The 14,958-nt window shown below is 30.1% G+C and overlaps 1 protein-coding gene and 1 long non-coding RNA gene across 3 annotated transcripts in view; both read left to right on the top strand.

Annotated features, from left to right (window-relative positions):
• Positions 1-2,832, top strand: part of robo2 (roundabout, axon guidance receptor, homolog 2 (Drosophila)) — a 239,797-nt gene extending 236,965 nt beyond the window's left edge. For both annotated transcript variants that reach the window (XM_077610829.1, XM_077610828.1), the window contains one exon: positions 367-2,832. In XM_077610829.1, the coding sequence (XP_077466955.1) occupies positions 367-368 (2 nt within the window). In that variant the 3' untranslated portion in view covers positions 369-2,832. The remainder of the gene's footprint in view (positions 1-366) is intronic.
• Positions 2,833-3,995: 1,163 nt separating this feature from the next.
• The window catches only part of LOC144083938 (uncharacterized), a 41,867-nt gene continuing 30,904 nt past the window's right edge, over positions 3,996-14,958 (top strand). The window contains exon 1 of the long non-coding RNA XR_013303668.1: positions 3,996-4,450. This is a non-coding gene — a long non-coding RNA (uncharacterized LOC144083938). The remainder of the gene's footprint in view (positions 4,451-14,958) is intronic.

Raw genomic sequence — 14,958 nt, 5'->3', positions numbered from 1 at the left:
TGTCACTCAGATTTTCAGGGTAGGTGATATGTTGAAATTGGATGTTCGAGCATTGTTTTGAAATTGGCAGTTGCTCTAATTTTTTGGATGATTTTTTTTATTTCATGATGATTTCCTTTTAGATAGGAGAGATGGGAGGTGAGACATTATCTATAATTCTTTTATTTTAACCTATTAATTAAAAAAACGTAAAATTCATGTTATGACTAATTTGGAGTGTTTTACTGCAGTTTTATTTTAGATTACAAAGCAAAAAAAAAAAAAACTCCGTAAGAGTGACAAAATATTTCTGGATGTATTATGGTCATTTTATTTTAAGATTATTTCACTAATAGTTTATTTGGTGCTCTTTCTTTTTTCCTGCAGAGTGTTTCACTTGCCTGAAGATCCGACAAAACAAAACAAAACAAAAAAAAAACCCCAATGGCGACGCCTCGTTTCCTCGCCCTCATCAAACGCGACAATGACATCTTGCCAATCCTCATTTTGTCGTCATTCCGGACAGACAAACATCCCAGTGGCAAGAACAGCGGGGTGTCACAAGTGTACATGTTCGACGTACGATGTATAGACACAGACATATTGTACATTTCACTATAATTTTGCTCTTTTCAGGAAGAATTTGGCTGTATTTGGGTTATTTTTTTCTGGAAAAAAAACACACTTTCTAGTGGCCGCCCTTTTTTAATTTACAATTTCCGTGTAAATATCTTCTTTCAACTTGCTGTTGCTATGCAAGCATCCAACAGTTTATTTTTTTGAATTGTTTTTGTTATTATTGTACGATGTCTATGTGAACGGTGTGGCTGCTGTGCCATGAAAATGTCATTTTCTTTTCTTTTTTTTTAAACAACCTGTTAATAGTCATTAATTATTGTAATTATTATTATGATGATGATTATTAGTTTTTTTTTTTTTTGCACTGCAACTTTTTGGTGATAAGCACAAAAAAGACCATGGCTCCTGCTGACATGATGAAGACGAAGAAGACGATGTGAAGAGGAGTTTCTGTACTGTAAAGAGAAGAAGAGAATTATATACAGAGAAATGTACAGAGAGATGTTTTGTTCTAAAAGATTGGCGGCAAGGCGGGGGCAGACAGGAAGTTCCTGGGGCTCGGAGAGGAAACTGTCACTTTAAGGCGACCAATTACACATTTAATACTCATTTGGGGGTATTTATTTTTCTTTTTTTGACTCTAGTTATCAACATTTGACCACACTGGGGGTGATGTTTCAGCACTTGGGCAAATGTGGAGCGTCTCCAAAATGTTTACATGTTCATTTTCTATCACTTTTTTGCTTTTGATATTGTAATTTATATTTTGGATTTATCTTAGGGGGAGCACTTAGCTTGATTTGCTCCGCAATTTAGGTTTCCCGCCCCCAATTTGAGTCACTTGCACATTGGCCGCCTGTGTGCAGCTTTTCGAAGGTTTCTTGTTAAATCCCAATAATGGACGTGGGAACACCAAACACACAAAACACACATACAAATACACACAAACACAGCAGTTTATTGGCCACTAAATCCCACCGATTTACTCTGAAAGTCTGTCAGTTTACTGTCTCGTGACTTCAATCTTGTAAAATTACTGCTTTACACTTAACATATTACACTTTTTTATGAAAAAAGAAAGATTCCATTCTGCAAATAATTATAATTGTAAAAAAAAATGAAAATCGGAATTTACATGAGGTGAAATACATAAAATCAGACCATAAATTAGTCCCGAAAAAGTTATATTGTTACATAAAAACAGACGATTATGACTCACTTAAAAAACAACAACAGAAAGTGTACTTTTTTCAGAAAAAAAATAAAAAACACACAAATTCTGACTAAGCTTTGCATCAACAAACATACACACACACACGTGCACAAACACAAAGAATACATCAAATGATGTTATCCTTTTTTTATTTGCCTTTTACCAAAACTCTGCTGCTCTAAAACTTTTTACTATTCAGGATTCTTTCATTTTAAAGTTTTTTTTTTTTAATATATGAGTTTGTAAATGCTAAATAGTTTGAAGGTTGTAATGTTTTTATTTTTATTTTTTATCTACACAGTAGCCAGTGTTTCTGGAAATGAGGTGCAAGAGAGTATCTCAGGTTCTTTTACATTCTGTTTATGTATGTGTGTATATTTATATCTATATATAAATACACATGGTCTATTCATAAACAGTCCCCCAACATTCCGACAAATAAGACCAAATTAAAATTCTAACGTCCAGTGATCGTGTTTCCCCATTTTTACTTGAACACCACGGCTTTCTTTTGTAATTTATTTGAAGAAGACAATGCTGATTTAAAAAGTCTATTGTGGAATATGCATAACAAAATGTGCTGTATGAAATGTGTCCTTTTTAGGGTTTGTTTCTGGGTTTGCTCGTAAAAAAAATTGAGTGTGCAAGGCTTTTTGCGTGTCTGGCTACGGTTGCGTGGGAGGAGCCAGAAATCTTAAGGGTTTCATTTTTTTTTCTCCCCCTCGATATTGTTGGTTCTTTGTAGCCTTTGTGTGTGTTGCCTTTTTCTTAAGAAAAAAAAATGAAAAGGAAAAAAACGCTGATTAAAAAAGTGGTCGGGTGAAATCTTTGTGTACAGTCCCGATCTACCGTTCTTTCTACGGTCCCCCCCATTTGCTTTGTAAACCATCTTTTCCTCGTCCTCCTTCTTCTGTATTCACTTGCATGTCCTCCTCGTCCCAAAAAAAAGAAGAATCGACGGTCGTACACATCCGCCATGTTCTGTAAGATAAATATGAATTCATGTTTTTTGTTTCCCTTGTACCCGCCTCAATATCAAATAAAATATTTTTGAAAAATGATGACACATCTCTTGCAGTTGATAGGCAAAATAGCCTAGCATGCGTGTTTTTGGGATGTGGGAGCACCCTGAGAAAACCCACGCAAATAGGGATTGTTTCATTTTTTTGTGTTTGCTGTTGTGCTTTTGTTGCAGAACAAACCAGGGGTGAAAAAAATGGAGATGAGCTGAAGCTGTGTGACTAAAGAAAATTTTCCTTTGATGGGATGGAAGAATTCTGCATTCAAAGGTTCAACGCCTTCATTCTGACCCGTTAAACAAACTCATCAGCGGCCCATTTCACACTTCTTCCTGTACCGGCGCTCCGGGGGGAACGAGTTCAGGCTGCTCGGTGGAAATCGTTAATGGCTTCGCCTTTCTTTTGCCCAGTAAGCAACTTTCGCGCGTGGTTTATCTCCAACACTTTCTTGCCTCTGCAAAACAAATACGCTATTTTCTGCCATTGAATTTCTGTGTAGAGACCAATGTCTTTGTAAATGTGACTGGTCATGCTGCATGAAGGAAAAGTGTAAAGTCTTCACTTTTGAAATCATGAAGTGGGTTTAAATCAAGGATTGCAGGTTCGCAGGCCGCTTTAACGTCCACCTGATTGATATAATATTTAGATTTTTTTAAATAAATGGATTAAAAGAACTGGATTAAAAGCCCTGAATATTCAGGTTTTTTTAGATCTAAAACAATGTTTATTTTAGCTTTTTTTATATTTTAGATTTTACAAAAGGATTTTTGAACTAAAAACAAAAACATGGATTAAAAAATTACAATCATTGATTTAAAAGGGGGAAAATCAGGAAATTTAATATACATCTATGTACTCTTCATTTTAATTTGATCCTAAAAAAGAAAGTCGACACTCATAATTTACTTTCCCGGACCATACAAAATGATGCAGCGGGCCAGATTTGGCCCCCGGGCCACCACTTTGACACGTGGTTTAAATAATAAAGTTAAAGTGAGATTTTAAAGTCTGTTTCTGCATGCCTTATCTCAGCATAATTTCTGTGTGCTACTTTTCTGACCCGCTTTATCCTCACGAGGATCGCGGGGGATGATGGAGGCAACCCCAGCTGACTCCGGCCCATTTGTGGGCGTTCCCACTAACTTGCGCACCTGCGCGATTGCACACTGGTCGAACATTCTCAGCAATCGCATCGCACAAGAAAAGTTATCCAGCGCAGCGAACGCACTGCAAATTCATTAGATATATCTATATACAAACTTTTTTTCCGTATCTTGTTGCGTTTGTTTAGTGATACGCGTCCTAGCCAATCATTGGATACGCTGCGATGACGCACCGCACGCAAGCAATCACGGCATCGATGGTACGTGCGCATGGGGGTAATGCTAACACGGCTAAAGTCAACGTGATACATCGACTCCTCAAACCAGAGTAAAACAGCGTGCATCTTTTAACTCGGAACGGCCATCGCAGTTTGTGCAAATGACAAATGGAAGAAGAAGCGTTGATACTGAGGGACATCTTTTATTTTTCGATTGAGAATGGTTTGTTTTGCAAAACGTGCAGTGAAGGTAAAAAGTTTGAGCGTGTTTTCCGATGGACCAAATGGAAGCCGCGCTACATCAAGCGACGCATTCAACAGAAAAGACGGGAAAATAAGGTAAGTCAGATTTGTGCAATTTGTAGTGCCATTTATTAAGATGTTTTATGTATGGATATTCATTGTTAAATGTTGATAGGACTCGATCGTTTGTGGGGAGTAGAAATGGCAGGTGCGATTAATGATGTGTGGACATAGCGTGGAGTTGTGATGCTTCTGACACGTCACTGGTCCTGGGCGTATGCAGGGAAGTTGTCTGAATGCTCAGAAATATGAAAAATGTAAGGGAAATATTGGCCTGGAGTAATAAAGATGGTTGTCTTGTTGTGATGGATATAGGCTTACCTCGGGAGGATCTTGTGTGCGACTTTATTACTAGTGTTTACTTCAGGCAGACAATAGTGATGGGTAAAAAGAAAGGCAAAAAAACCTTACTATATGTGGTCATTTTTAATGAAAAAAAAGCCTTATTATACAGGGTCGTTTTTAAAGAACAAAAAAATATTATACATGGTCATTTTTTTAAAGAAAAAAAGCCTTACTATACAATGTATAGTAAGGCTTTTTTTCTTAAAAAAACGACATAGTATAGTAAGGCTTTCATAAAAAAAACGACATAGTATAGTAAGGCTTTCTTAAAAAAAACGACATAGTATAGTAAGGCTTTTTTTTCGTAAAAAACGACATAGTATAGTAAGGCTTTTTTTCTTAAAAAAACGACATAGTATAGTAAGGCTTTTTTTCTTAAAAAACGACATAGTATAGTAAGGCTTTTTTCTTTAAAAAACGACATAGTATAGTAAGGCTTTTTTCTTAAAAAACGACATAGTATAGTAAGGCTTTTTTTCTTAAAAAAACGACATAGTATAGTAAGGCTTTTTTTCGTAAAAAACGACATAGTATAGTAAGGCTTTTTTTCTTAAAAAACGACATAGTATAGTAAGGCTTTTTTCTTAAAAAAACGACATAGTATAGTAAGGCTTTTTTCTTAAAAAAAACGACATAGTATAGTAAGGCTTTTTTCTTAAAAAACGACATAGTATAGTAAGGCTTTTTTTCTTCTAAAAACGACATAGTATAGTAAGGCTTTTTTCCTTAAAAACGACATAGTATAGTAAGGCTATTTTCTTAAAAAACGACATAGTATAGTAAGGCTTTTTTTCTTAAAAAACGACATAGTATAGTAAGGCTTTTTTTCTTAAAAAAACGACATAGTATAGTAAGGCTTTTTTTCTTAAAAAACGACATAGTATAGTAAGGCTTTTTTTCTTAAAAAACGACATAGTATAGTAAGGCTTTTTTCTTAAAAAAACGACATAGTATAGTAAGGCTTTTTTCTTAAAAAACGACATAGTATAGTAAGGCTTTTTTTCTTCTAAAAACGACATAGTATAGTAAGGCTTTTTTCCTTAAAAACGACATAGTATAGTAAGGCTATTTTCTTAAAAAACGACATAGTATAGTAAGGCTTTTTTCTTAAAAAACGACATAGTATAGTAAGGCTTTCAGAAAAAAAACGACATAGTATAGTAAGGCTTTTTTTCGTAAAAAACGACATAGTATAGTAAGGCTTTTTTCTTAAAAAAACGACATAGTATAGTAAGGCTTTTTTCTTAAAAAACGATATAGTATAGTAAGGCTTTTTTTTCTTTTAAAAACGACATAGTGTAGTAAGGCTTTTTTCCTTAAAAAACGACATAGTATAGTAAGGCTTTTTTTCTTAAAAAACGACATAGTATAGTAAGGCTTTTTTTCTTAAAAAACGACATAGTATAGTAAGGCTTTTTTCTTTAAAAAACGACATAGTATAGTAAGGCTTTTTTCTTAAAAAACGACATAGTATAGTAAGACTTTTTTTCTTAAAAAAACGACATAGTATAGTAAGGCTTTTTTTCGTAAAAAACGACATAGTATAGTAAGGCTTTTTTTCTTAAAAAACGACATAGTATAGTAAGGCTTTTTTCTTAAAAAAACGACATAGTATAGTAAGGCTTTTTTCTTAAAAAAACGACATAGTATAGTAAGGCTTTTTTCTTCTAAAAACGACATAGTATAGTAAGGCTTTTTTCCTTAAAAACGACATAGTATAATAAGGCTATTTTCTTAAAAAACAACATAGTATAGTAAGGCTTTTTTTCTTAAAAAACGACATAGTATAGTAAGGCTTTTTTTCTTAAAAAAACGACATAGTATAGTAAGGCTTTTTTTCTTAAAAAACGACATAGTATAGTAAGGCTTTTTTTCTTAAAAAACGACATAGTATAGTAAGGCTTTTTTCTTAAAAAAACGACATAGTATAGTAAGGCTTTTTTCTTAAAAAACGACATAGTATAGTAAGGCTTTTTTTCTTCTAAAAACGACATAGTATAGTAAGGCTTTTTTCCTTAAAAACGATATAGTATAGTAAGGCTATTTTCTTAAAAAACGACATAGTATAGTAAGGCTTTTTTTCTTAAAAAACGACATAGTATAGTAAGGCTTTCAGAAAAAAAAACGACATAGTATAGTAAGGCTTTTTTTCGTAAAAAACGACATAGTATAGTAAGGCTTTTTTCTTAAAAAAACGACATAGTATAGTAAGGCTTTTTTTCGTAAAAAACGACATAGTATAGTAAGGCTTTTTTTCGTAAAAAACGACATAGTATAGTAAGGCTTTTTTTCTTAAAAAACGACATAGTATAGTAAGGCTTTTTTCTTAAAAAACGACATAGTATAGTAAGGCTTTTTTCTTAAAAAAACGACATAGTATAGTAAGGCTTTTTTCTTAAAAAACGATATAGTATAGTAAGGCTTTTTTTTCTTTTAAAAACGACATAGTGTAGTAAGGCTTTTTTCCTTAAAAAACGACATAGTATAGTAAGGCTTTTTTTCTTAAAAAACGACATAGTATAGTAAGGCTTTTTTTCTTCTAAAAACGACATAGTGTAGTAAGGCTTTTTTTCTTAAAAACGACATAGTATAGTAAGGCTTTTTTCTTAAAAAACGACATAGTATAGTAAGGCTTTTTTCTTAAAAAACGACATAGTATAGTAAGGCTTTCATAAAAAAAACGACATAGTATAGTGAGGCTTTTTTTCGTAAAAAACGACATAGTATAGTGAGGCTTTTTTTCGTAAAAAACGACATAGTATAGTAAGGCTTTTTTCTTAAAAAAACGACATAGTATAGTAAGGCTTTTTTTCGTAAAAAACGACATAGTATAGTAAGGCTTTTTTCTTAAAAAACGACATAGTATAGTAAGGCTTTTTTTCTTCTAAAAACGATATAGTATAGTAAGGCTTTTTTCCTTAAAAACGACATAGTATAGTAAGGCTTTTTTCTTAAAAAAACGACATAGTATAGTAAGGCTTTTTTCTTAAAAAACGATATAGTATAGTAAGGCTTTTTTTTCTTTTAAAAACGACATAGTATAGTAAGGCTTTTTTTCTTAAAAAAACGACATAGTATAGTAAGGCTTTTTTTCTTAAAAAACGACATAGTATAGTAAGGCTTTTTTCTTTAAAAAACGACATAGTATAGTAAGGCTTTTTTCTTAAAAAACGACATAGTATAGTAAGGCTTTTTTTCTTAAAAAAACGACATAGTATAGTAAGGCTTTTTTTCGTAAAAAACGACATAGTATAGTAAGGCTTTTTTTCTTAAAAAACGACATAGTATAGTAAGGCTTTTTTCTTAAAAAAACGACATAGTATAGTAAGGCTTTTTTCTTAAAAAAACGACATAGTATAGTAAGGCTTTTTTCTTAAAAAACGACATAGTATAGTAAGGCTTTTTTTCTTCTAAAAACGACATAGTATAGTAAGGCTTTTTTCCTTAAAAACGACATAGTATAGTAAGGCTATTTTCTTAAAAAACGACATAGTATAGTAAGGCTTTTTTTCTTAAAAAACGACATAGTATAGTAAGGCTTTTTTTCTTAAAAAAACGACATAGTATAGTAAGGCTTTTTTTCGTAAAAAACGACATAGTATAGTAAGGCTTTTTTTCTTAAAAAACGACATAGTATAGTAAGGCTTTTTTCTTAAAAAAACGACATAGTATAGTAAGGCTTTTTTCTTAAAAAAACGACATAGTATAGTAAGGCTTTTTTCTTAAAAAACGACATAGTATAGTAAGGCTTTTTTTCTTCTAAAAACGACATAGTATAGTAAGGCTTTTTTCCTTAAAAACGACATAGTATAGTAAGGCTATTTTCTTAAAAAACGACATAGTATAGTAAGGCTTTTTTTCTTAAAAAACGACATAGTATAGTAAGGCTTTTTTTCTTAAAAAAACGACATAGTATAGTAAGGCTTTTTTTCTTAAAAAACGACATAGTATAGTAAGGCTTTTTTTCTTAAAAAACGACATAGTATAGTAAGGCTTTTTTTCTTCTAAAAACGATATAGTATAGTAAGGCTTTTTTCCTTAAAAACGACATAGTATAGTAAGGCTTTTTTCTTAAAAAAACGACATAGTATAGTAAGGCTTTTTTCTTAAAAAACGATATAGTATAGTAAGGCTTTTTTTTCTTTTAAAAACGACATAGTATAGTAAGGCTTTTTTTCTTAAAAAAACGACATAGTATAGTAAGGCTTTTTTTCTTAAAAAACGACATAGTATAGTAAGGCTTTTTTCTTTAAAAAACGACATAGTATAGTAAGGCTTTTTTCTTAAAAAACGACATAGTATAGTAAGGCTTTTTTTCTTAAAAAAACGACATAGTATAGTAAGGCTTTTTTTCGTAAAAAACGACATAGTATAGTAAGGCTTTTTTTCTTAAAAAACGACATAGTATAGTAAGGCTTTTTTCTTAAAAAAACGACATAGTATAGTAAGGCTTTTTTCTTAAAAAAACGACATAGTATAGTAAGGCTTTTTTCTTAAAAAACGACATAGTATAGTAAGGCTTTTTTTCTTCTAAAAACGACATAGTATAGTAAGGCTTTTTTCCTTAAAAACGACATAGTATAGTAAGGCTATTTTCTTAAAAAACGACATAGTATAGTAAGGCTTTTTTTCTTAAAAAACGACATAGTATAGTAAGGCTTTTTTTCTTAAAAAAACGACATAGTATAGTAAGGCTTTTTTTCGTAAAAAACGACATAGTATAGTAAGGCTTTTTTTCTTAAAAAACGACATAGTATAGTAAGGCTTTTTTCTTAAAAAAACGACATAGTATAGTAAGGCTTTTTTCTTAAAAAAACGACATAGTATAGTAAGGCTTTTTTCTTAAAAAACGACATAGTATAGTAAGGCTTTTTTTCTTCTAAAAACGACATAGTATAGTAAGGCTTTTTTCCTTAAAAACGACATAGTATAGTAAGGCTATTTTCTTAAAAAACGACATAGTATAGTAAGGCTTTTTTTCTTAAAAAACGACATAGTATAGTAAGGCTTTTTTTCTTAAAAAAACGACATAGTATAGTAAGGCTTTTTTTCTTAAAAAACGACATAGTATAGTAAGGCTTTTTTTCTTAAAAAACGACATAGTATAGTAAGGCTTTTTTCTTAAAAAAACGACATAGTATAGTAAGGCTTTTTTCTTAAAAAACGACATAGTATAGTAAGGCTTTTTTTCTTCTAAAAACGACATAGTATAGTAAGGCTTTTTTCCTTAAAAACGACATAGTATAGTAAGGCTTTTTTCTTAAAAAACGACATAGTATAGTAAGGCTTTCAGAAAAAAAACGACATAGTATAGTAAGGCTTTTTTTCGTAAAAAACGACATAGTATAGTAAGGCTTTTTTCTTAAAAAAACGACATAGTATAGTAAGGCTTTTTTTCGTAAAAAACGACATAGTATAGTAAGGCTTTTTTTCGTAAAAAACGACATAGTATAGTAAGGCTTTTTTTCTTAAAAAACGACATAGTATAGTAAGGCTTTTTTCTTAAAAAACGACATAGTATAGTAAGGCTTTTTTCTTAAAAAAACGACATAGTATAGTAAGGCTTTTTTCTTAAAAAACGATATAGTATAGTAAGGCTTTTTTTTCTTTTAAAAACGACATAGTGTAGTAAGGCTTTTTTCCTTAAAAAACGACATAGTATAGTAAGGCTTTTTTTCTTAAAAAACGACATAGTATAGTAAGGCTTTTTTCTTTAAAAAACGACATAGTATAGTAAGGCTTTTTTCTTAAAAAACGACATAGTATAGTAAGGCTTTTTTTCTTAAAAAAACGACATAGTATAGTAAGGCTTTTTTTCGTAAAAAACGACATAGTATAGTAAGGCTTTTTTTCTTAAAAAACGACATAGTATAGTAAGGCTTTTTTCTTAAAAAAACGACATAGTATAGTAAGGCTTTTTTCATTAAAAAACGACATAGTATAGTAAGGCTTTTTTCTTAAAAAACGACATAGTATAGTAAGGCTTTTTTTCTTCTAAAAACGACATAGTATAGTAAGGCTTTTTTCCTTAAAAACGACATAGTATAATAAGGCTATTTTCTTAAAAAACGACATAGTATAGTAAGGCTTTTTTTCTTAAAAAACGACATAGTATAGTAAGGCTTTTTTTCTTAAAAAAACGACATAGTATAGTAAGGCTTTTTTTCTTAAAAAACGACATAGTATAGTAAGGCTTTTTTTCTTAAAAAACGACATAGTATAGTAAGGCTTTTTTCTTAAAAAAACGACAGTATAGTAAGGCTTTTTTCTTAAAAAACGACATAGTATAGTAAGGCTTTTTTTCTTCTAAAAACGACATAGTATAGTAAGGCTTTTTTCCTTAAAAACGACATAGTATAGTAAGGCTATTTTCTTAAAAAACGACATAGTATCGTAAGGCTTTTTTCTTAAAAAACGACATAGTATAGTAAGGCTTTCAGAAAAAAAAACGACATAGTATAGTAAGGCTTTTTTTCGTAAAAAACGACATAGTATAGTAAGGCTTTTTTCTTAAAAAAACGACATAGTATAGTAAGGCTTTTTTTCGTAAAAAACGACATAGTATAGTAAGGCTTTTTTTCGTAAAAAACGACATAGTATAGTAAGGCTTTTTTTCTTAAAAAACGACATAGTATAGTAAGGCTTTTTTCTTAAAAAACGACATAGTATAGTAAGGCTTTTTTCTTAAAAAAACGACATAGTATAGTAAGGCTTTTTTCTTAAAAAACGATATAGTATAGTAAGGCTTTTTTTTCTTTTAAAAACGACATAGTGTAGTAAGGCTTTTTTCCTTAAAAAACGACATAGTATAGTAAGGCTTTTTTTCTTAAAAAACGACATAGTATAGTAAGGCTTTTTTTCTTCTAAAAACGACAGTGTAGTAAGGCTTTTTTTCTTAAAAACGACATAGTATAGTAAGGCTTTTTTCTTAAAAAACGACATAGTATAGTAAGGCTTTTTTCTTAAAAAACGACATAGTATAGTAAGGCTTTCATAAAAAAAACGACATAGTATAGTGAGGCTTTTTTTCGTAAAAAACGACATAGTATAGTGAGGCTTTTTTTCGTAAAAAACGACATAGTATAGTAAGGCTTTTTTCTTAAAAAAACGACATAGTATAGTAAGGCTTTTTTTCGTAAAAAACGACATAGTATAGTAAGGCTTTTTTCTTAAAAAACGACATAGTATAGTAAGGCTTTTTTTCTTCTAAAAACGATATAGTATAGTAAGGCTTTTTTCCTTAAAAACGACATAGTATAGTAAGGCTATTTTCTTAAAAAATGACATAGTATAGTAAGGCTTTTTTTCTTAAAAAACGACATAGTATAGTAAGGCTTTTTTTCTTAAAAAAACGACATAGTATAGTAAGGCTTTTTTTCTTAAAAAACGACATAGTATAGTAAGGCTTTTTTTCTTAAAAAACGACATAGTATAGTAAGGCTTTTTTCTTTAAAAAACGACATAGTATAGTAAGGCTTTTTTCTTAAAAAACGACATAGTATAGTAAGGCTTTTTTTCTTAAAAAACGACATAGTATAGTAAGGCTTTTTTTCTTCTAAAAACGACATAGTGTAGTAAGGCTTTTTTCCTTAAAAACGACATAGTACAGTAAGGCTTTCATAAAAAAAACGACATAGTATAGTAAGGCTTTTTTTCGTAAAAAACGACATAGTATAGTAAGGCTTTTTTCTTAAAAAAACGACATAGTATAGTAAGGCTTTTTTCTTAAAAAACTACATAGTATAGTAAGGCTTTCATAAAAAAAACGACATAGTATAGTAAGGCTTTCTTAAAAAAAACGACATAGTAAAGTAAGGCTTTTTTTCGTAAAAAACGACATAGTATAGTAAGGCTTTTTTCTTAAAAAAACGACATAGTATAGTAAGGCTTTTTTTTCGTAAAAAACGACATAGTATAGTAAGGCCTTTTTTCTTAAAAAAAACGACATAGTATAGTAAGGCTTTTTTTCTTAAAAAAACGACATAGTATAGTAAGGCTTTTTTTCTTAAAAAACGACAGTATAGTAAGGCTTTTTTCTTAAAAAACGACATAGTATAGTAAGGCTTTTTTTCTTCTAAAAACGACATAGTGTAGTAAGGCTTTTTTCCTTAAAAACGACATAGTATAGTAAGGCTTTCATAAAAAAAAACGACATAGTATAGTAAGGCTTTTTTTCGTAAAAAACGACATAGTATAGTAAGGCTTTTTTCTTTAAAAAACGACATAATATAGTAAGGCTTTTTTTCGTAAAAAACGACATAGTATAGTAAGGCTTTTTTCTTAAAAAAACGACATAGTATAATAAGGCTTTTTTCTTAAAAAAACGAAATAGTATAGTAAGGCTTTTTTCTTAAAAAAACGACATAGTATAGTAAAGCTTTTTTTCTTCTAAAAACGACATAGTGTAGTAAGGCTTTTTTCCTTAAAAACGACATAGTATAGTAAGGCTTTTTTCTTAAAAAACGACATAGTATAGTAAGGCTTTTTTCTTAAAAAACGACATAGTATAGTAAGGCTTTCAGAAAAAAAACGACATAGTATAGTAAGGCTTTTTTTCGTAAAAAACGACATAGTATAGTAAGGCTTTTTTCTTAAAAAAACGACATAGTATAGTAAGGCTTTTTTCTTAAAAAACGACATAGTATAGTAAGGCTTTTTTCTTAAAAAAACGACATAGTATAGTAAGGCTTTTTTCTTAAAAAACGATATAGTATAGTAAGGCTTTTTTTTTCTTTTAAAAACGACATAGTGTAGTAAGGCTTTTTTCCTTAAAAAACGACATAGTATAGTAAGGCTTTTTTTCTTAAAAAACGACAAAGTATAGTAAGGCTTTTTTCTTAAAAAAACGACATAGTATAGTAAGGCTTTTTTTCTTCTAAAAACGACATAGTGTAGTAAGGCTTTTTTTCTTAAAAACGACATAGTATAGTAAGGCTTTTTTCTTAAAAAACGACATAGTATAGTAAGGCTTTTTTCTTAAAAAACGACAGTATAGTAGGGCTTTCATAAAAAAAACGACATAGTATAGTAAGCCTTTCTTAAAAAAAACGACATAGTATAGTGAGGCTTTTTTTCGTAAAAAACGACATAGTATAGTGAGGCTTTTTTTCGTAAAAAAACGACATAGTATAGTAAGGCTTTTTTCTTAAAAAAACGACATAGTATAGTAAGGCTTTTTTTCGTAAAAAACGACATAGTATAGTAAGGCTTTTTTTCGTAAAAAACGACATAGTATAGTAAGGCTTTTTTCTTTAAAAAACGACATAGTATAGTAAGGCTTTTTTTCGTAAAAAACGACAGAGTATAGTAAGGCTTTCTTAAAAAAAACGACATAATATAGTAAGGCTTTTTTTCGTAAAAAACGACATAGTATAGTAAGGCTTTTTTCTTTAAAAAACGACATAGTATAGTAAGGCTTTTTTTTTGTAAAAAACGACATAGTATAGTAAGGCTTTTTTTCTTAAAAAACGACATAGAATAGTAAGGCTTTTTTTCTTAAAAAAACGACATAGTATAATAAGGCTTTTTTTCTTAAAAAACGACATAGTATAGTAAGGCTTTTTTCGTAAAAAACGACATAGTATAGTAAGGCTTTTTTTCTTAATAAACGACATAGTATAGTAAGGCTTTTTTTCTTAAAAAAACGACATAGTATAGTAAGGCTTTTTTTCTTCAAAAAACGACATAGTATAGTAAGGCTTTTTTTCTTAAAAAAAACGACATAGTATAGTAAGGCTTTTTTTCTTAAAAAAACGACATAGTATAGTAAGGCTTTTTTTCGTAAAAAAACGACATAGTATAGTAAGGCTTTTTTCTTAAAAAAACGACATAGTATAGTAAGGCTTTTTTTCGTAAAAAACGACATAGTATAGTAAGGCTTTTTTCCTTAAAAACGACATAGTATAATAAGGCTATTTTCTTAAAAAACAACATAGTATAGTAAGGCTTTTTTTCTTAAAAAACGACATAGTATAGTAAGGCTTTTTTTCTTAAAAAAACGACATAGTATAGTAAGGCTTTTTTTCTTAAAAAACGACATAGTATAGTAAGGCTTTTTTTCTTAAAAAACGACATAGTATAGTAAGGCTTTTTTCTTAAAAAAACGACATAGTATAGTAAGGCTTTTTTCTTAAAAAACGACATAGTATAGTAAGGCTTTTTTTCTTCTAAAAACGACATAGTATAGTAAGGCTTTTTTC

Source organism: Stigmatopora argus, chromosome 10, assembly GCF_051989625.1.
Source record: "Stigmatopora argus isolate UIUO_Sarg chromosome 10, RoL_Sarg_1.0, whole genome shotgun sequence".
NCBI classification, from domain to species: Eukaryota; Metazoa; Chordata; class Actinopteri; order Syngnathiformes; family Syngnathidae; genus Stigmatopora; species Stigmatopora argus.
Note: the sequence above shows the minus strand (reverse complement) of the source record. Positions and strands in the feature narration are given on the sequence as shown.